Here is a 20,464-nt window from a genome sequence, read left to right on the forward strand (position 1 = left end):
CTTCCGACTACACACCTTGTTATTTTTTTTATTATATTCTAGGGGACAAAGTGAACGGGCAGAAATTGAGTATGGACAGTAGTTTTCAGGATGCCATGAAGGCAATTTACAGTCAACTGCCGAATGACGAGTGTAGGAGTGAATTCGATAATTTATACAGCGATGTTGGCATAGACGTTTTCGCCAATAGTAAAATATTCTTCGAGGGTGAATATAACAATAGTGTTCTAACAGGGGAGAAGGAAGAAAATACGCATCTCCGTTGTGAAAAGTATAACAAACATCTGAGTACAGTAGAATCCGCATATAGGAAATTATGTGAAAAATGTGTAGACGATGATAATAATGATAAGTATTGTGCAAAATTTAGGGAGAAGTATAAGGGGAACAACGGGCAGTGCAAAACGAATGGGCTACCAGAATTAACGTGCAATAGTGAAGTTGACGAAGACGACGATGATGATGAGGATGAAGACCACCGTCTGGGGAGTGATGACGAAGATACTGAAGGTACAGAGGAAGGGGAAGAAGTGGTGAGACTTACTGAAACTAATGCGCAAACTGCACGGGAGTTCTCAGAGCAACTTCCTACATTAGGGTCAGGAATGGAGGGGAAAGTACTTAGTCCACAACATGGAAATGACCAACTGAGGACGACCTCCATAAATACAGCTAGTACGGAGAGCAGCAACAGTACCATCGCCCCCGCCGTTGTCTCCTCCACAGTTGCACTGGTGGGACTACCATTGTTCGCTTTCTTTTTATATAAAGTAATACTACATAATTATAATTACAACTGTTATAATTATAACAATTATAATTATCCATTACAATTGCAGTTATTATCGCAATTAAAAAAATATAAATAATAACGGGAAGTTATTAATATATGTACTCCTATATATATAGAACAGTAAATATGTAGCATAAACTCTGTCTAAACAGATGCATACGTATACCGATATATGTATATTGGGTATATGTATGTATAATACATATTTGTTCACTCCCCTTCTTCTTTTTCCCTTTATTAGTATACCAATTTATTCTCTGGAATATTTAACACCTTTGAAAACAGTAATAAAAAAAGAAGAAAAAGAACAGCAATAGAACGAAGGTTAAATATGGAAAGAGGGGAAGATTCTAGCGATTATTCAACAATAAATGACTCCACAGAAACGTATTCTACAATAGGTGACTCTACCACAGTCTATTCCGTTCCGTACACTAGATAAGTTCCTCTTTTTCTCTCATTCTTTCTTCTCCCTTCCTAGAGGAGGGAAAAAAGAAAGAAAAGGAATGAAAGGAAAGGAAGGTCTAAGCAGGAAAGAAGGAAAGGACGTCTAAGGAAAGAAGGAAGGAAGGGAAGGAATGTCTAAGGAAGGAAAGAGGAAGAACGTCTAAGGAGGAGGAAGGAAGAAGGTGGTCTAAGGAGGAGAAAGGAAAGAAGGTGGTCTAAGGAGGAGAAAGGAAAGAAGGTGGTCTAAGGAGGAGAAAGGAAAGAAGGTGGTCTAAGGAGGAGGAAGGAAAGGGGGGTCTAAGGAAGGAGGTGATGTTGGGGGAGGAAGGAACCTCCACACGTCCCGTCGCCCTACTCCCCCCACCCTTCCTTCAGTGTTGTTCCTTACCTGTCCTGGCATTGTTTATGTGTATATTTTCAAATATAGGTGTAATAAATTTATATTAAAGTTGTTATTAAATTTTATTCATATATTCAGTATAAAAAGGGAAAGAATAGTGTAAATTTTTCTGTTTTTTTTTTTTTTTAAAAAAGGAACTTTTAGTATGTACATTATGAATTTGCTGCTTTTAATTGTTATTATTTTTAAAAGGAAAGAGGTGGTTGTTAGAAATTGTTCAAAATTCCTCACATGTATACATGTATAGTGTATAGTTCTTATGCATATATGTGCATGTATAGAGAGGGAGAGCATACATTCTACCATCCCTTTTTGGAATGTGCACATAAGGAGTTGCAACTCATTTTTAATCAGACGTTGAGGATGTATTTCATTTATTATTTAATTTCTGCTCTTTGTTTTGTTATTTTATGTTTTTTGTTATTATTATTTTTGGTTATTTGTTTCTTCTTTTTTAAAAGAAGGAGGGGGTGTTTGCCAGAAGAGTGGGATTATTATGAAGAACTTTTCCTTAACGTACATATGCAGCATAGCTCATATACACTCTCTTCCTTAATAAGAATGTGTGTATGTATTAGTCATTTCCGTTTTGCTATTTTTTTTATTTTTTAAAAAGGGGGGAAGGGTTATTGTTTATTAAAAAAAAATTGTTAACACGCATATAGTGCAGTATAGTGTATAGTTCATACATGCATATGCGCATGTGCAGCAGAGAGGTGGCATCTTCCTTTCTCATCTTCCTTCCATTCAATATGTGCACATTTTCATATATGAACATTGTGCAACTGCAATATATCTATCCCCCCCTTCTTCCTGCCCTCCCTCCATCAATGTGTAGATATATGCTTGTTATATACATAATCAACTCCTACATAACTCATTCGCCCTTTCGCACCAATCAATTTGAGCTACAACAAGTTCAAGTACTTGCAAATAAATATAGAATAAATATGGAATAAATTCATCCACTAATGCATGTACATATTTCCATGAGGAAGGATTCCAACTCCCTATGTACACAATAAAAGAAAAAAATATATGAAGAGTAATATAGTGCTTTGAAAGGCTGCTCCTGCTTTAATAGTGGAATAAATGCATAAAAAAGTGTATAAGGAATTTATTACTTCTTTATTTTGTTATTCCATTTTTCTAACACATTTATTCTTACTTTATATTAGTTACATATGTAATGATGCTATGTCCACATGTATAATGTGTTATCATTATTACTTATTATTTAGATGAGTGAACAACATGTGTATTATTCGAAAAAAAAAAAAAAAAAAAGGAGGGAAGTCCACTACAAAATGCTCCCCAAAGGAAGTATATAATAAATACATGAATATGGAATAAGCAAGGAAAATCTACTTCCATGCTTTACTCCTCATTCTGTTAATTTCAATAATCTCATTACCCTTCCCATACATCTTCTTTACCTATTGTATACATATAATAATTTAATATATATATATATGTACATTGTAAGATGGTTGTTTGATAAATTGAACAATGGCACCATCATCAGCAGAAACAGGAGCAGGACGAACGGTTATTATTTCTTTTTTTAATATGAATAAATAAATATCAGCACACATATTTGTATACATCATCCATTATACATCATGCATCATCCATCTCATGTAGATGAGTATACACATGGAAGGTGCATATACATATATTCTGTTTATTTGAACCTACAGGCTAAACTCCTGAAGGAATTACCTTCGCATCAACAATTTTACAGTAAATTCGAAACGGGCGATGAGAAATGTGAGGACGGATGTTCGGAGAGTATAAAGGAAGTTCTAGATACTTTCTCTGTTACAGGGAGTCATAGGAATAAAATTTTGAGCGCCTGCTGTGTTGCATCTAAGATGGGTACAGGGCGTTCAGCACCGAATAATGAACGTTATAATTTTCTCTATTTTTGGATTGGGGATATATTGTGGAAGGCTAAACCAGATGATGGTTCATTCGCAGGCCCCATGTTTCTTCTTTGCGATAACATGAAGAATAAGTGTAAAGTTCAAGGAAATGGGGTTTCTTGTGGACCCGTCAACAGGACAACTTTCAATCAAAGGAAAGCAATATATGATTACTACAAGGATTATCAAACACTAAGTGGTCATTTAAGTAGTAATGGAAAAGATTGTGACAGTGATTATAATGCCCATATCGAAAAAATTAAATCAGCGTGTGGAACGATAAGTACGAATTGTAATATGGGAAGTACTGGGAATGATCCATATTGTAAATGGTTTAAGAAGCAAACTGGGGAAAATGAAGAAGATGGACAAAGTAACAATTACTGTGAGGACAGCAAACTAGCACAATTAACATGCACTCCATTACCCACCCTCGGAAACACCACCGCTGCTGTCTCTTCCATATTTTCCATCCTAGGAATTGGTGCTGCCGCTACTTTTTTTTCATATAAGGTACTAGTTGCAATAACAACTGAGAAAAAAATGTGTGTGGACCGAATAAAATGAATATATATACCATTTTTATGTATAAACAGACAAATATGTAGAATGAACTGTACGTTGTGCATTATATATACACATATATATATATGTACACATATAAAGTATACATATATACATACATATATATGTGTGTATATATATATGTACATATTTCTACTCTCCCATCCTTATTCCTTCCACCTACCACCTCCTTCCACTCCTTCATTCAGTATAATCTTTTACCTTCATGGATACGTGACTCCTTTGGAGGCAGCAGCAACAGAAATAACAATAGAAGAAAGAAAAGAAGATCAACAATAAAACATGAATTCGACACTTCCACGGATGACAATTCCACACTGTATTCAACAACAACAGATTCGGCAGACACTTCTACACATTATTCAACAGATGGAGCATCTACCATATATAATGGTAGGACAACATCCAGAGGAAGAGGAACAAATAATAATAGAAGACCACAACAAAGTCAACAGAAGCCACAGCAACGACAACATCCACAACCAAGACAAAGGAAGAATATGCATTACCATAGTATGTAGCATGTTAAGTGAATGTGGTGTTCCCACCCCCACACACACGTCCTTCCCAAAGGGGGAGGGGAGCATATATATATATAACAGAATCGCATAAATTTATACAGTGCAGAAAAGGACAGAAGGACACACACTTTTTTTTTTTTTTCTTCTTTGATTTTCCTTCTTTCTTCCTATTTTGCTTTTATTTCTTTTTTTTCTTTCTTTTTTTTTTTTTTAATTTTTTTAAACGAACAACAAAGAACTGCTCAAAAAATTTTAAATAATATATATATGTGTATGTTATTTTAAAATGTGAGCAGAAGAAGAATATAAAGTGGAAGGAAAGTGGAGTATATATAAATATAATTCCATGCACAGTTCCCCCTCCTTCCATTCCCTTGCTCCATGTTTCATGCATAATTGGTTTGCCCTATATAATGGAGCTACATCCACAAAGTACTAATAAATATGTGAATAAATATGTACGCACATCCTAAAAAAAGGGGGGAAAGGAAGGTACGTTTCACACATATTAGTTATACTACACATATTTGTTATACTACACATATTTGTTATACTACACATATTTGTTATACTACACATATTTGTTATACTACACATATTAGTTATACTACATACATGTGTTCACAATATTTTTTAATAATCCCTCCTTTTGAATTACAAGAAAATATGCAATAAATAGCAAGGAGCTCAAATTTTTTCTGTGCCCAGGAAGAGAAAAAAGTAGGAATTTACGTCCTACCCTATGAACATAGTTGAAGGAGTGCGCAAGAAACAATATAATGTTAGGAATAATTATATATAATTCAGTAATGTAGTAAATGCATAGATAAGGAATGTGTTAAGGAAGTTTCATTTATTCTTTTTGTACTTTGTATATTTGCTATTTGAAGAATAAGTTTGTTTTATATTTTATTATTTTAATAACATATGCATAGAGTGACTTTGATATATATATATATGTATAACTTATACTGTAGTACAATTGTTCACAAAAAATTTGAACAATGTGCAGTACTGTTAAGGAGAAATAAAGATTCAATATTTCTGCATAATTATTGTTGGAAGAGCTTGCAAAAATTTTCCTATACACTTACATACACAATGACCCTTATTCTAAATACATATGTACATCACAACCTTTTAACACAACCTTTTAACACAACCTTTTAAAACAATCTTTTTAACACAACCTTCCTAATACAACCTTTTATAACATATAAATTTACTATATACGAAGAATACATACATAATAACAATGTCAGAAACGGTAAGGAACAATACTGAAGGAAAGGAATGAGAGTGAAGGAATGAGTATGGGGGGGGAATGTAAACATATATCCAGATATATATATATATATATATATATATATATATATATACATACATACATATAAGTATATATACATATATATGTGTATATATGTATATTTCCTTCGTTCATTAATTATATTTATAGAAGGACAAATTGGGCAGTTTAAATTCGAGTATATATTTTTATAATAAATTCAATGATAAGAAGGGTAACTGTGATAATTTGGGGTCCATGCAGGGGGTGGAGGATAAAGTAGGAAAATATCGGGGTCTTCAGAGTTATGCTGAAACAATTGTAAAAGCATTATGCTATGTATTAAAAATGGGAAGTGACAAGCCACTATATAATGACCGTTATAATTTTTTTTATTTTTGGTTGGGGGATATCTTATCTAACCATTTGAATGAAGTAGATAAATTTGACAATGATATGGAACAAATTTACGATGATTTCAAACCATTGATTACGGCTCCAAATGAATGCAAAAATCTATACCCCAACACTAAAAGTGAAATCTTCAAGCACAGAAAATTATTATTTGATTTCCTGTATGACTACAGTTCTATACAAACATTATTAACGAATAGTTGGTCTTTGGATGGAGAGAAATGTGACAGTTACTTCAAGGGAGTTAGTGAATCATATAATGCTGTGGAAACACATTGTTCATCCCATTCTAGTGATGAATACTGTACAACATTTTGGAACAAACATAAAGAGGATATTAAAGAGGAACTATCAAAATTGCAATCTAAACTAAATTTATTACAAGAAAGAATGATGCATCAAGCACAAGAAGCAAACGAAGCCGTTCGTTCTGCTACTACAACATCCTCCCTTTCTTCTATCTTTGGCACACTCGGAATGACAGTCGCTCCCTTCTTACTGTATAAGGTAAGGTTATAATTAAAATACTACTATAACTAGTAGTATTCTCTCCCCTTCCTTCCTTCCTATCTCCCTCCTTAGACCTCCTTTCCTTCTAACACCCCTAACAACCTTCTTACCACCTACCACCCTAAGAAGCTTCCTTCCTTAGACCTCCCTCGTTCCTTCCATCTACCACCTAACAACCCTCCTTCCACCTACCACCCCTAACAACCTTCCTTCCTCCTTAGACCCTTCCTTCCACCACCCTAACAACCCACCTACCACCCACCTAACAACCTTCCTTCCACCCTACCACCTAACAACCATCCTTCCACCCTACCACCTAACAACCTTCCTTCCACCCTACCACCTAACAACCATCCTTCCACCCTACCACCTAACAATCTTCCTTCCACCCTACCACCTAACAATCTTCCTTCCATCCTACCACCTAACAACCTTCCTTCCCTTCAGTATAAACCATGGTCTTCATGGTTTGGTAACAATTCTAATGGAAAAAGAAGAGGAAAAAGGTCTACCAAACGGAGCACCTTTGATACACTCACAGAAAGCAGCTCAACATATGATTCAGGAACTGAATCAACAATAAGTGATTCAGTAGCAGAAAGTTCAACAGTACGATCTGCTGCATATACAAGACAGGCTAACAGGGGAGAAAGAGGAGCAAATAATACGCCAAGTCACCGGAAGAATATAAATTATCAAAGCATGTAGCACCTACAAAAGAAGCGAAAGGGAAGGGGAATGTTCTTCCTTCCCTTTTGAGGACATAAATTACCAAACATAGTTTATACAATGTGGAAGGGAACAAAATGACCTTTCTTTTTTATTTCTGTTTATTTTTTCTTCTTTTCGCTCCTTTTTCTTTGTAACTTTTCCTGTTGTAACTTTTAATTTAACTGAACACCTTTTTTTTAAATCTTTCCACATTTTCAATTTTTCAATTTTCACCTTTAAAAAAGGGGGGGTGCATACTTTCTATACTTACGAGGGTGGTGAAAGGTCCACAACCACCTTTTATTTGTGTCTGAGTGCTAATCTTTGGCAACAATGGTGTGATCGTCGAAGAATGTGTGTGAAATGGCATAGAAAATGTGTGTGTCTGTGCTTGTGTGTATAGAACCCATTGAACACCTATGTGAGTCCCCGGCAGTCCTGTTCCCTACCTCATATTAGGGAGGTAAAGTTTTTTAAAAAAAGTACCAACTATGGGACGCATAATATACCTACACGCTAGCAATCGTGTAATTTGCGTGATACTTTTAAAAAGGGGGAATGCCCAAGTGGGCACGCCTTGTTTTATCATCATGAAAGATGGTGTACCAAATTTGTAGGAATTTCACTTAAGACGTACCATATTACTCTCTTCCCTTCTCTTTCCCCTCTTTTGGGGCTACACCTTTTTTTTAAGCCATTTTTGCAAAGTATGGCGTGGGGGCGGCCCCTATCAATAGGAGATGATGCCAATCTTTGCAAGTGAACCAGAAAAAGCAACAAAATGACTCACTCCGTTAAATTCTTATTCCCTAATGAACACAATTCAACCGTATCCTAGGGGAATGCTTTCTCGCACTCCTTCACATTCTTTCACATAACCTATTCTAATAAGCCTCTCTGGGGATACGATCAGCTGGTCGTACCACAAGTTCCAGACGCCATTTTTTTTTCATTCACTTTGGACATATTAGGAGAAGTAACATCTCTTCATTTGAGAAAAAACGGAAGAGGATTAATGCGTGAAAATGTTCACTTTAATCACAAAGAATTGCTACATATAACTTGCGCATTCGGGAAGTACAAGCTTCCGTTTCCTTCTTCTCGGTAAGCCACTGCTGTAATTCGGCGAGTAACGTTTCCTGCGGGAAAAAATAAAGATGTGAATGTTCCCCATTAAAAGAAAAAAAAAATTACTCAAAGGGGATAATTCATTCGTCCATATGCATACTAAGGAGAACAACATGGTTATGCCATTTCCTTCCTTCCTTTTCCATTCTTCACGCTCTTAAAACATGAATTCCCCTTCTATACATCTGTGTGTTTTACTTTCCTGTTACGAGTACCTCGTAACTTGTTTAAAAAAATCCTCCACGATGAGGCGTGCTGATAATAGCTTTGCCACCTTAACACTGCTATTTTTATGAAGAAATTCGACCGAGGTATTCACACCATTAGGAATGGAAGATGCACATTTTGCACAGTGCTTAATTCTATGGTAGAAAGGGAGTTCCCCTTTCTTCAAAAGTGCCAATCTAATTAGAAAAAAAATTAATTAAAGAAAACATAGTAAAAATACAAAAATTAATTCATAAAGACTAAAACAGACATATGCACACTTGGGCTGATATGCACATGCGCACGCATGTGTGCAAACTAAAGGTGTTGAACAAATTTGTGCACACGTTTACTGTGTGCGAGCTTTAAAACAAGTGGAGGGGCGCCCTCAACCTTCCGCGCACCTTTCCTCTTTTAACCGTGTCGAGGGTCCTTTCCACATGGAAACCCATCGTGCTTGTGTAATAGCAACGACAACGCTTCTTCGCTCACCACCACGTTCCTATTGCTGCCTCCTTAGCTATTTCATGTATGCCTACATTCTGCTGCAATCCTGTTATTCTTCAGTCTGTCGATTTGGCGCGACAGATAAGTGTTTAATTTTTGACACCCTATCATACAGGCTTCCAATTTTTTAAATAATTCCATAAACTTCTCATGTTCAAAGAGGTAGTAATAGTATGAAACACGACTTCGATCGGATATTTGGAATGTTTCCCTTCGTTAAAATAAAATATTCGTAAATTTTGAGCGAAGTTTGATATCGTCCCATTTTGGCTGTTTTTTTTTTTTTTTTTTGCTGACCGGTGCAGGTGAAAAAAGGGAAAAAAAAAAAAAAACAGCCAACTTTCGTACATACTACCACAACATGCTACCTATCGCGTATCGTTAAGAACTTCATTTTATGGTGGCCCGTTGGCTTATTTCCGAAGGATCGCTGCATGTTGAACTCCACTCTCACCATGTTACGACGAAGCACCCGCCCTGGTGAAACTCCTTTTTTCCGCTTGACCGGTAGGAAGTTTTAGCGGAAAGGAAAGGAGAAAGAAGGCAGATACGACAAACTGGCACAAAAAGCGAAATGCAGCAGTGAAGCCCTTGGAGGGGGTATTCCAACCGAGGCGCGGTCGGCAGCACAAGCGGGAGCAGAAGCACATGTGTACATTCATGTACTGATGCACAGGTGTGTGGGGTCAGGCAGCTCCGCGGCACAAAGCCGAGCAATTCGGGGAAGCCGCCCTTCACACAGCCAAACTAACGCGTGAGAGAGCGCCGTAAAATGGTTGGGAAAGGCGTCTGCTGGAACGCCGCGATTTGCCTGTGTTGCCTCGTTCTAGTGTCCATATGCAATAGCGTCAAACTGAGCAGGTACCAACACGGTAGGCCCTTGCAGAGAAGTTGTCTCATGGACGTGTCAGCCAGCGGGATGTTGCCACGCAAGCTACGCAAGGGGGAGAACGAGCCAATTAAGGCGTATACCAGCGCAGATAAGTGTAGCCCCACGGATAAACACAATTTTGCCAATCAGAACAACCCCCCTGGCCGATGGAACATCCTAATCAGCTGCTACGACCAGTGGGACGCCTTCCGCAACAGCTTCCTCCTGACGGTGAACGAAAATCAGTGTGTGCGAGACATTAAGCAGCAGATTGAATGGACCCACGGAATCCCCGCATCCTTGCAGCAAATTTTGTACCAAGGAAAATCGCTAGCTGATAACGTGGTGATAAAAAAATTAACAAAAGGCATAAAAATTCACCTTTTAAATTTAACCCTCGTAACGATGCTGCCGCATATTTTTCCCTCACGTGAAGAGAATTCAACCAATGAATGGAAAAAAAAAAAAAAAAAAAAAAAAAAATGGAACAGAAAATCAAGTATGTTAGTTATTTAGTTCTCCTTGAAGAATATAAAAAGCTGCTAGACCAATTGGAGGAAAAAAACTATGTGGTTTGTGAGGAGGACATTGCTAACTCGTTCAGCGCATTTGATAAAGGATTCCCCAAAATGGTACATGCTAAGGGGGTAAACTTGGATAAAGTAAAGAAAGAAATAGAGGAATTGCGACACGTGGATAGGAAAAAGCTGCTCCTCCGTTTGGGGGTGGACTTTCCACTAATGAGTGATCAGCTAGTCGATAGATTCAAGGAGCTTCTCAACTTCTACTACCTAGGCGACATAAAGTCCGTTGTTAAATTTTCCCTGTTTTTTTTTATCCTGTACAAGTATGCCAACTACCCCCCTTATGTGAAGCGTCTCTTCCTTTATCTGTCCATTTGTTTCCTGTTGTCTCCGTGGAAGGCGGTGTATATGCTCTTCCACTTTTCCTTTTTTTTCGTTCCCCGGGGGATGCTCTTTCCGGGTGAGTAAAACAAACCATCTGTCATGAACAGCGGCGTCGCGAAGGGACTGCGCCCCGTTACACTGTACCGTTGTACCGCTACACCGAGTCAACACATGTCTACCCCCTTTTTGTTTCCCCCTGCAGGTCTCACAAACATCCTGTCCGCCTCCTACCAGCAGATCCTCATGTGCCAGTAGACCAGCAAGGTAATGCGCACAAAAGGAGGGAGAATATTTTTATTTCCACCCCTCCCCCGTTCAGCATCACCTTGATCGTTTCAGTGGCCCAACTTTCAGGCTAAAGTGGGCACATATATGTTGAGGGAACCCCGCACGGAAAAAACAACAAATGAAAAAAGGAACAACTTGGAATGTTGCGCTTTCCGTTTTTACCACGCTATGAACTTGTCCCTTTGTTAATTTTTTTTTTTTTTTTTTTTTTTTTTTCGCTCACTCCTTACCGCATGATCGTGTATACCATAATGAACAGCTAGCCGTACGTTTGCTTTACGGCCCTTTGTGTCAACTTTGCCAAAGACGTTGGTTTGTTCACCCGTTCGCAGGTGGTGTGTTCTTCCCCCCTGGGGAGTTTTTTTCCCAAATGGGGCGACGCCAACACGCACGGTGTTTTTACCGCTGCAGGGGTCTGATTTTACCTCTTCGCATTTTTAATTTGCCCACTTGGTGATGTGCGTGAGATTTATTTAACCGTTTGGCTGCGCGCGCAAGGGAGACTCGACGCGCTTGAAGGTAGTAAAGCAGAACAGGGAAACCACGTGAACCGTAAGATACCCGCGCCATCATGAGGGGAAAAGAGTTCCCCCCAAAAAATCCCCCTACGCCCCGTTGCGCGTTTCCGAGGTTGACTGCATAGCGGAACGGCGACTCCAAGGGACGACTTTCCCCCGCGTTGTTCAGCATGTACCTAAATTAGCTGCTCCGTTGCCCCCTTCCTTTGCCGCTTCATTGGCCTCTCCCCGAATGGGAACTGTTTTTTTTTTTTTTTCTAACGGAGCACCGCTTGGCAACGCGACTTAGCTAACTGTTTAACATTTTGCTTTACCATGTTGTGAAAAAAAAAAAAAAAAATTGCTGAGGAGGAAAACCAAGAAAAAGCCACAAGGCAAAGGGAAATTTACGATGACCAAAAGATACATTTCCTTTGGCAGTCACATGTACACTTGCGCGTTTGAGCATAAAGCATATGCTATAACGAATTCGTTTGCATATGCGTAGGAAAAAAAAAACTGCTTCCCGTAAGAGAGACTTTCTAACTCCTCTGCTGCTGCGTCAGCAACGCCAAGATGATACAAGCAGGTAACCACGTCATACCAAGCTGTGTTGTTCCTCCTACTGTTTATAAAAACCCCGTGCCAAATGGAATGGCAAAAATGGGAAGGGGAACAGACTGACGGAAGGGGATGAAAATGTTGACTCGATGAGAATACCATGATGACACAGTTGCATAGGGACCTCTCCCCCCCCTGCGTTGATCTTTTTTTTTTTTTTTTACATCTTTCTTTTTCCCCTTGTGCATACCACACTTCCCCTTCCTTCCCCCCCTTAGCAGAGAAGAAAAACTGGGTGGACATCGACTTAGAAGATGAAGATTCGCAGAATGAAATTGAAAACAGTAAGTTTAGTGAATTTAAAAAGGAATGCACGTACCTGTTTTTAATGGGCTTCCCTTTCGTATTGATTATTCTATCCCACCAACATATTTTTACGTCCCTTTTTTTTGCAGAACAAAAATGGGAAGACATAGACGCAGAGGATGACCAGGAAAGTAACAAAAAGTTGTCCTACTTCACCAACTACGAAAATGGGATCAAGGTCGTCACCAAGTATTCGGAGAATCTGAAGAAGCAAACGGTGAAGGTAGGCCAATCGCCCACTGCAAGGGCAATCGCATACCACCAATCTAACACTGAACACTGAACCCTGAACCGGTGAACGAATCTTGCATGTACCCTACATTATTTTTGTACGCACCCCCCCGACAGGTCACCAAGAAAATAAAAGAAGTGGTCATAAAAAAAAAACTCAACAAGGAAATCAACAACAGACTCAACTTGAAGAACTTCAACATCGACACCGTAAGGAGTGACGTACACCATGCACCGAATGGAGTGCCAAGCGGACTACTCATTCGACTTCTTTACGTGACAACATACCGCTTGCACAGAGACATAACCTCACCCCCCCGTTTGTCTGCCTTCCCCCACTTTACAGTGCAGCTCCGTCATAGTCGAACCCACGGACGTTGTAAACATTGAAGTCCCCAAGAACAACCTCATGGACTTCCTTAAGGGAACAGAGTACGACTACCTGTTTACGGAGCAGGCCGACAAGACAGCCAAGGATTTGAAAAACAGATTTAAAATATTTAAGGATGAAGATGTGGAGGTACCCTCATGCGCTGGCGATGTGATGCACTATACTTTTTGTTGCTCCGTTTTGGGGCATTCCCTTGATTGGATTATATTCCCCCTTTTTTTTCTACGTCCCCTTTGCAGGAAGTTAAACCGGAGGATCCCAACAAATTGGGCGTCAAGAGGGAGATGCTATTCTATCGATCACACGTAGGTTTCCTCGTCCCATTTTTGTGCACGTTGAAGGGGAAGGCTCCTCCAGCGTCCGACTCAATCCGTGTTGCAAAAGGGAAAACACATGTTCAAGTTCCGTTTTTATGTCCCATTTGATGAACCAACCATCATATATATATATATATATATATATGTATATTTTTTTTTTTTTTTTTTTTTCCTCCCCCCCGAAGGATACGCAAAACAAGGAGTGCACTGTTCGTGTGACGAACTTAAGCGAGGAAGTCAACGAAAGCGAGTTGTCCAATTTGTTTGGAAGAGTTGGGCAAATATCGCGTATGTTCCTGGCCAAGCATAAGTAAGGATTCAACGCGAAGGCGAAAGCGAAAGCGAAAGCGCGTGTGGATACATACATGGATATGCTGCGCGTCCGTTTAGTATGCAGAGAAATGTGGCCGATATTGCATATATATTTTTTTTTTCCAGGGAAACGCAAAATTCGAAGGGATTCGCCTTCATCACTTATTCCAATAGGGAAGAAGCAAAGAGGGCCATCGAGAAGTTGAACAGGCACGGATTTGAAAACCTGTTGCTAAGCGTAAGTGGAAATGGGCTCCATGGGGTGGCTCGGCTTCGACCAGCACGAGGAAATGGAGCAAGTGCAGTCTGCACACCCATTGCGGCGAGTGTGTGTAGTCAGTGTGCTATTATGCGCGCTTCCAATGGGATGCTCGCTGATTATTATATTATATTTTTTTTTTTTTTTTTTTTTTTTTTTTTTTTTTTGCGCAGGTGGAATGGGCCAAGCCGTCCAACCGATGAGGAGACGACTTCCCGCGTGGTAGCTTCGTCGGGCAGTATTACGCTGCAACGTTTTACTCTGCAATGCTTTACTTTGCAATGCTTTTCTTTGCTTCGTTTTTTTTTCTTTTTTTTTTTTTTTTTCTGCCCCTATTTTAAAAGATCAACGCAGTTTAACTTGAAATGATTGTTATTTTCAATTAAGTTGTAATTCACGCCAAGGCAGTACCTGTGGAGGGAAGGTGGAAAAGACGGTTAGTAGCAGACGGGTGAGCAGTTAACGAATGAGTAATGCAAACCATTTTTTATTTGGCACACTAACCACTCGAGCAGGTAGATTTCCTCCGGGCTGATCACCTTGAACTTCCTCTTTAAGTCTTCCCAGTATGTCTTAAAATCGCTGAACGCATTTCCATACTGCATGTTATAGATGGCGACGAGCAGGTCGACGAAGTTGTTGTCTGCGTGGATGATGGGGAGGTGGACAAGATGGAAAAAAAGAAAAAAAAATTGCCCTGAAGAAAGGGAGGCAAAAAATAAAACCCTTATTAGAAGGAGGGGTCATGTTTAATTGTTTCATCATCACTCTAACCGTAATAATCGTACAGGTAGACGATCTTCCTTTTGGGGGGTTGCAACATACCGCTGAAGTAGCCTCCCCCCCCCAACTCGTTGGCCTTCTTCTGTAGGACCTGTTCTTCTCCAATAGATGGTGTTCCCTTTAAGAATTTTTTTGCACCTTCGACGGCTGCCGTGATGATTTCCGTTGCCTTGTTGGGAACCTCACTGGATGGAACCTCGTTCTCCGTCGTCTGCTCTGTGTTTGGAGTGGGGGCACTTCCCTCACTGAGGACTCTTCCTACATCCATCCCCTTGTCGCCCCGCAAGGAATTCAAATATGAAGTCATGTAACAAATTTTATTCTTCGCTTCGCTCTTCTTCATGAGGTTGGCCACTTCTGCGTAGAGCTGCATGTGGGGGAAAATACGCAACACAAAGTTGGGGCCACGCAATTGCAAGGTAACTCTTCCCTCGATGTGCCGCACCTCTCCTCTCCAATGCTTACCTTTCCCTCAGGCACGCTGTACGGATTGGTGATGAAGCTATAGTTTACTTCACTCAGGATAAAGTTCTTCTGGCTGATATCCACGTTAGTCGACTTTAAGTAAAAGGGTCTGTACAGGTCAAAAATATTTTTCTCGCACTTCATCTTATTGTTGTGTTTGAGAAAGGACAGGATCTGTATGGGGTGTTCATCTAGGTCTTTGATTTTCTCGAGAGGATTCTTCTGTGGGTTCTCCTGGTTGTACTTTTCCAGCTCTTCGTTCATACTTTCCTTTAGGGCCTCCTTTCTCACCTTGTGCGTTATGACGTCGAAGGGGAATTTTCCTGCGATAAGGGGGGGGAAGAAAAGGAGCAAATCAGTGTGGTGAGACAACCATACAAAAAGTATCCCTACGATGAGGAACGGATTCACCTTGCCACTTGTTGACTTACCCGTGAAGACGTAATGCCCTGCACCACTAACGCTGGGGACGAAGCGAACCTGATTCTCGTACTTGTAATTGTAAAGATCCAAATTCCCACACAGGTGGCTCTTCCCAAAGTAGTTCTTGTAAATGTAAAAAAAGGCAAAGTAGGAGGTCGTTAGAAATAGAGTGAAAAGAAAAAGAGCCTTAAAGAACTCCCCGGTGGCATAGCGCTTGCTCATTTTTAGCTCGCTGATCGAATTGGTACTTGAGTCATCGGTCAGTGTTTGCGTGAAGAACTGGCTGCTAAATAATTTTTTGAGATTCTTCCGGTTGATTTTTATGGTCCGTATGTTTGCGTCGCTCTTTCCCGTCTGCCTCGCAGCAGGTTCATTCACATCAGGCTCGTTCACACCATGTTCGTTCACAACAGGTTCGTTCACAACTGCAGGCTTTTCCCCCTCCGGAGTCACCTCCTCGTTTTCAAAGTTGAACTCGTTGTCCAGACTCCGATACACGTTTTTCACTTCCCCCCTGGGCCCCTTCTTATTCTTCCCATCTGCTATTTCGAAGTTTTCCATTTTTTGCAAAAATGGAGACTCGTCTACTTTTTTCTCTGCCATGGGGTGCTTAACAGGGGAGGGACAAGGAAAGGAGGGGTGAGATTCCCACTCGGGTAGGGGAAGCAGTTAACCAAGCGTAGCTGGGTGTGCAGCCCCCCTCAGATGCGTCAAACGAGCGCAACAGAATTTGCCAAGATGGAAGAAGGTAAAGTCGTCCTTCCAGGAGGTGTAACTTTAAGGGCTCTTTTTAGTACTCCCTGGGGAAACCCCTTTTAGGAAAAAAAAAAAAAAAAAATTGTTAAAAGGGTTTTTCCCTTGCAATCTGTTCACAAGTGTGTGCAGATCAAGCGGCTCGATTTGGCAACCTTTTTTGTTTTTCTTCTGGGTGTGCTCATTTCACGGGGGCTTCTCCTTCATGTGTGTTCCTTCTGGCCAAGTTTCATGATTGTTTTCGTGATTGTTTCGTGATTGTTTTTGTGATTGGTTCCGCTTGGTTACTCCATGGTTGCTTTGCCACTTGGGCGCTTCTGCGCATTGCCCACCCCGGGTGAAGCCCCGAGTGGTGCATCTAAACTGAGCGGCAAGACAATCAGGGGAGGGCGTGTAAAAGGGACTTTCGCCCCCATCGCCCGAGGTGCCACAAAGGACTTCATCGCATCGGGAGAGGAGAAAAGCCCTTCCTTAATCAACTTGGATTGGCTTCAAAAAAAAAACAACACTTTGCTTTTTTTTTTTTTAGTAGCTGGAAAAATACTGCCTAGTGGAAAACAGAAAAAAAAAAGAGCACAACTCTGAGGCGTAATGTACATAGCACGTGTGTATTGCCATGGGTGCCCTGTGCAGATCGGAATAGGAGGACCCAAGTGTGAGGCTCTTTTTTGTAACACCGAGGAGAATGCGCAATACGGGTTAAGGCAGTAAATGCAGTGAATTCCGAAAGGCGCCACGTTGCGTATTCCCCTGAGTTCGCAAAAATGGTGAGGCTGTAACTGACACAATTTTAAAAAAAAAAAAAAAAAAAAAAACAGCTATTTTTTTATTATGAACAGCCAATAATTTTTTTTTTTTTTTTTTTTTTTTATTTCCCCATTTGGGAAATTCCCACTTGATAAAGTAGAGTACCCTTTTGCGAGCTGTGTTTTCCTCCCTGTCGGCATATCTACAACAGGGAGTCCTCAAAGTTGGCACAATTGGGCGAGTACTTAGTTTAGCCGTGTTCCGTTGTGTAGCGCAACTTAGGGGTAACATTCGCCCCAGTAGCACGAACAGCCTCTTCACAACTTCGCAAAGCAACAATGGCTAGGAACGACGGACAGGTGCAGGCCCTAGGAAAGGCAGAAATCGATGACCTCATTGGGAACTCCCTCAAGTCAGGGGATACAGGAGAGCACCCCTATTTTTTGCAACAGAATAATATATATTGGGAAACTGGCCACCGCACGTATATTCCTTTCTTTCATTTTCTAATTCATAAATATACCAACAAGATAGTGGACGACCAGGTAGGTGTCCCCCCGCGGCAGCTGCACAGGCTACACCAGTGCTACGTGACAGCTACGTAACCGCTACACCGTTGTCACACATTCTACACCTTCGCTACACATTTTACCACACCGATTACCCCCGCACAGCTCCGGAAGTTCACGAACAGCATGCAGAGCGTGCACCACACCCCCTTCGTATTTCACAAGGATGGCTATTTCAGAAATTACTACGGAGACCCTGACGTCAACATGGTTTTCCACTTAAAGAAGAGTCCCAACTTTGTGTTTAACTCCACGGGAAGTTTAAACTCGTACAACCTGCTCGAGAAGAACTGCTCCTACGACAAACCCACGCACATATTCAACCAAGTGGTTATGAGTGCCTTTAAAATGGACCTGAAGAACGTCCTGGAGGGCATTGTCCAGTGAGGGGACCATAAAGGCAGAAAGTCGTCATAGGGGGTGTCCCTTCCCCTTTTGCGAATGTGAATTAAATTTGCTCCATTTAGAAACGGACGTACTTCCTTTCCTCGTGGTGTCCCCACACACCCTACTGTGATATCCATACATAGTGGGGGATTTTTTTTTTTTTTTTTTTTTTTCCACGTTTCTCGTTCATCCCGTTGCGTTAACAACCGACTAGCCACTTCTCACTGAACTGTGTTTCCTTATTATGGGCATGGTCCCATTAGGTATTATTTTTGCGTAAAGTGAGCTGCGTAGCTCGGTGAAGGGGGGCACATTGACTGCTTATCGGCGGGGTGGTCTCTTGGCCGAGTAAAGGTGTCCCCCTCAAGCGGCTTACACCAGTGACAGAATGGGACTAAAGCATTGGTGAACTGTGTTTCGCTTTCCCTGCTTTGCTGCGCGTTTCCCCTGCTTCTTACTTTTCTCCCACGCAAGGTGCCCTAACGGAGGTATTGCCATCCCGTTTGGAGGAATTTTTTGAGCGCCCCGCGTGGCACGCTATTGCACTTGGGCGAGGAAAAAGGAGCGCGCAAAAATGAGCCGCCCCAGAGAGGGTGAACGAACGAATAAGCGAACGAATGTATAAACGAATTAACAAACGAACGAACAAATAAATGTACGAAGAGCGCACTGATCATCTTCTGATGAGTACCCCCCGTAACTAACAGAAGGCACTGCCAGTAAGAAGCAGTACGAACAATAAGCGCAAAGGAGTAAGCCCTCCCCCCGCACACAAACACACACACACACACGCATACACATACACATACACATTGGTAGTTTCCCCTTTAGTGGTAGTTCCTCCTTCAGTGGTAGCTTCCCCCCCGGAGCGAAGATGCGATACTACAACCTGGTGAGCAAAATAAGTCTCGGGAAAAATGTAGTAGCCAACCTGGGAGGTAACCTGAGGGCTAACTTGGGGGCTAACCTAAGAGGCAACCTGCAGGCGAAGCGAACCTTTAGCACAGGGGCAAGTGGAGAGAAGGGAAAGTACGGCAAGGAGGGCAAGGGAAAGTATGTCCTCTGCACAGCAGTCACATCCGTGGCCCTCTCGGTCGCACTGACCTACGTATACGAAAACTATGTCCTTTACAAATGGAACCACAAGTACGATTACTCCTACAACCCGTATGTAAAAACTATCGAAAATAAGTTGAAAGAAAAAAAAGAAGGAAAGAGAGAAAAAAAACATGTGTCGAAAAATATAATACTCGTTCGACATGGACAGTACATACGAAAAAACGCAACTGATGAGAACGCAAAAAAATTAACAAAGGAGGGATGTAAACAAGCAGAAATGACAGGAAAAAAACTTAAGGATATTTTAAAAGACAAAAAGATCAGTGTAATTTACCACTCAGATTTAATTAGGGCAAAAGAGACAGCAGAAATTATTAGTAAGTATTTTCCCAACGCTCAGCTAATAAATGACCCGAACTTAAATGAAGGCACTCCTTATTTACCTGACCCTATTCCTAAAAGCTCCAAATTCGATAGCAATAAAATTCAAGTGGATAATAAAAGAATCAATAAAGCGTATGAGAGCTACTTTTACCAACCTCCTGGGGAAGAAGATGAATACCAGTTGGTGATTTGCCATGGGAATGTCATTCGGTACTTTCTATGCAGAGCTTTACAACTTCCTCTATTCGCTTGGCTACGTTTTTCAAGCTACAACTGCGGAATTACTTGGCTCGTTTTGGACGACGAGGGCTCCGTCGTTCTTCGTGAGTTCGGCTCCGTTTCGCACCTCCCCTTCGACAGCGTCACCTACTTCTGAGGGGGGAATGACCAACGTGTGGCTCGACTCACCACCGGAGTGTTTACCCAGGTGAAGACGTGGACGAGTTACACGCATGCCACA

At 40.8% G+C, this 20,464-nt stretch overlaps 5 protein-coding genes across 5 annotated transcripts; 4 read left to right on the forward strand and 1 right to left on the reverse strand.

Annotated features, from left to right (window-relative positions):
* Positions 1 to 10,205: 10,205 nt before the first annotated feature.
* Positions 10,206 to 11,476, forward strand: PCOAH_00011570 (Uncharacterized protein; the record flags this gene model as incomplete). The annotated part of the gene is made up of 3 exons (XM_020057966.1): positions 10,206 to 10,734; positions 10,833 to 11,288; positions 11,415 to 11,476. 3 exons carry the CDS (start codon positions 10,206 to 10,208, stop codon positions 11,465 to 11,467), a joined length of 1,038 nt encoding a protein of 345 aa, XP_019913479.1.
* A 1,097-nt stretch (positions 11,477 to 12,573) lies between these two features.
* On the forward strand, positions 12,574 to 14,637 carry PCOAH_00011580 (Eukaryotic translation initiation factor 3 subunit G; the record flags this gene model as incomplete). Its single annotated transcript, XM_020057967.1, has 9 exons — positions 12,574 to 12,586; positions 12,837 to 12,902; positions 13,014 to 13,147; positions 13,273 to 13,365; positions 13,502 to 13,675; positions 13,786 to 13,851; positions 14,049 to 14,173; positions 14,302 to 14,413; positions 14,608 to 14,637. The coding sequence occupies 9 exons, from the start codon at positions 12,574 to 12,576 to the stop codon at positions 14,635 to 14,637; spliced, it is 813 nt and encodes a 270-aa protein (XP_019913635.1).
* A 129-nt stretch (positions 14,638 to 14,766) lies between these two features.
* On the reverse strand, positions 14,767 to 16,708 carry PCOAH_00011590 (Uncharacterized protein; the record flags this gene model as incomplete). The annotated part of the gene is made up of 5 exons (XM_020057968.1): positions 14,767 to 14,845; positions 14,939 to 15,131; positions 15,209 to 15,584; positions 15,683 to 16,005; positions 16,114 to 16,708. The coding sequence occupies 5 exons, from the start codon at positions 16,706 to 16,708 to the stop codon at positions 14,767 to 14,769; spliced, it is 1,566 nt and encodes a 521-aa protein (XP_019913603.1).
* Positions 16,709 to 17,943: 1,235 nt separating this feature from the next.
* On the forward strand, positions 17,944 to 18,561 carry PCOAH_00011600 (Uncharacterized protein; the record flags this gene model as incomplete). The annotated part of the gene is made up of 2 exons (XM_020057969.1): positions 17,944 to 18,150; positions 18,280 to 18,561. 2 exons carry the CDS (start codon positions 17,944 to 17,946, stop codon positions 18,559 to 18,561), a joined length of 489 nt encoding a protein of 162 aa, XP_019913543.1.
* Positions 18,562 to 19,435: 874 nt separating this feature from the next.
* On the forward strand, positions 19,436 to 20,380 carry PCOAH_00011610 (Phosphoglycerate mutase; the record flags this gene model as incomplete). Its single annotated transcript, XM_020057970.1, has 1 exon — positions 19,436 to 20,380. The coding sequence occupies one exon, from the start codon at positions 19,436 to 19,438 to the stop codon at positions 20,378 to 20,380; it is 945 nt and encodes a 314-aa protein (XP_019913575.1).
* Positions 20,381 to 20,464: the final 84 nt, after the last annotated feature.

This window comes from Plasmodium coatneyi, chromosome 5 (genome assembly GCF_001680005.1).
Source record: "Plasmodium coatneyi strain Hackeri chromosome 5, complete sequence".
NCBI lineage: Eukaryota > Apicomplexa > Aconoidasida > Haemosporida > Plasmodiidae > Plasmodium > Plasmodium coatneyi.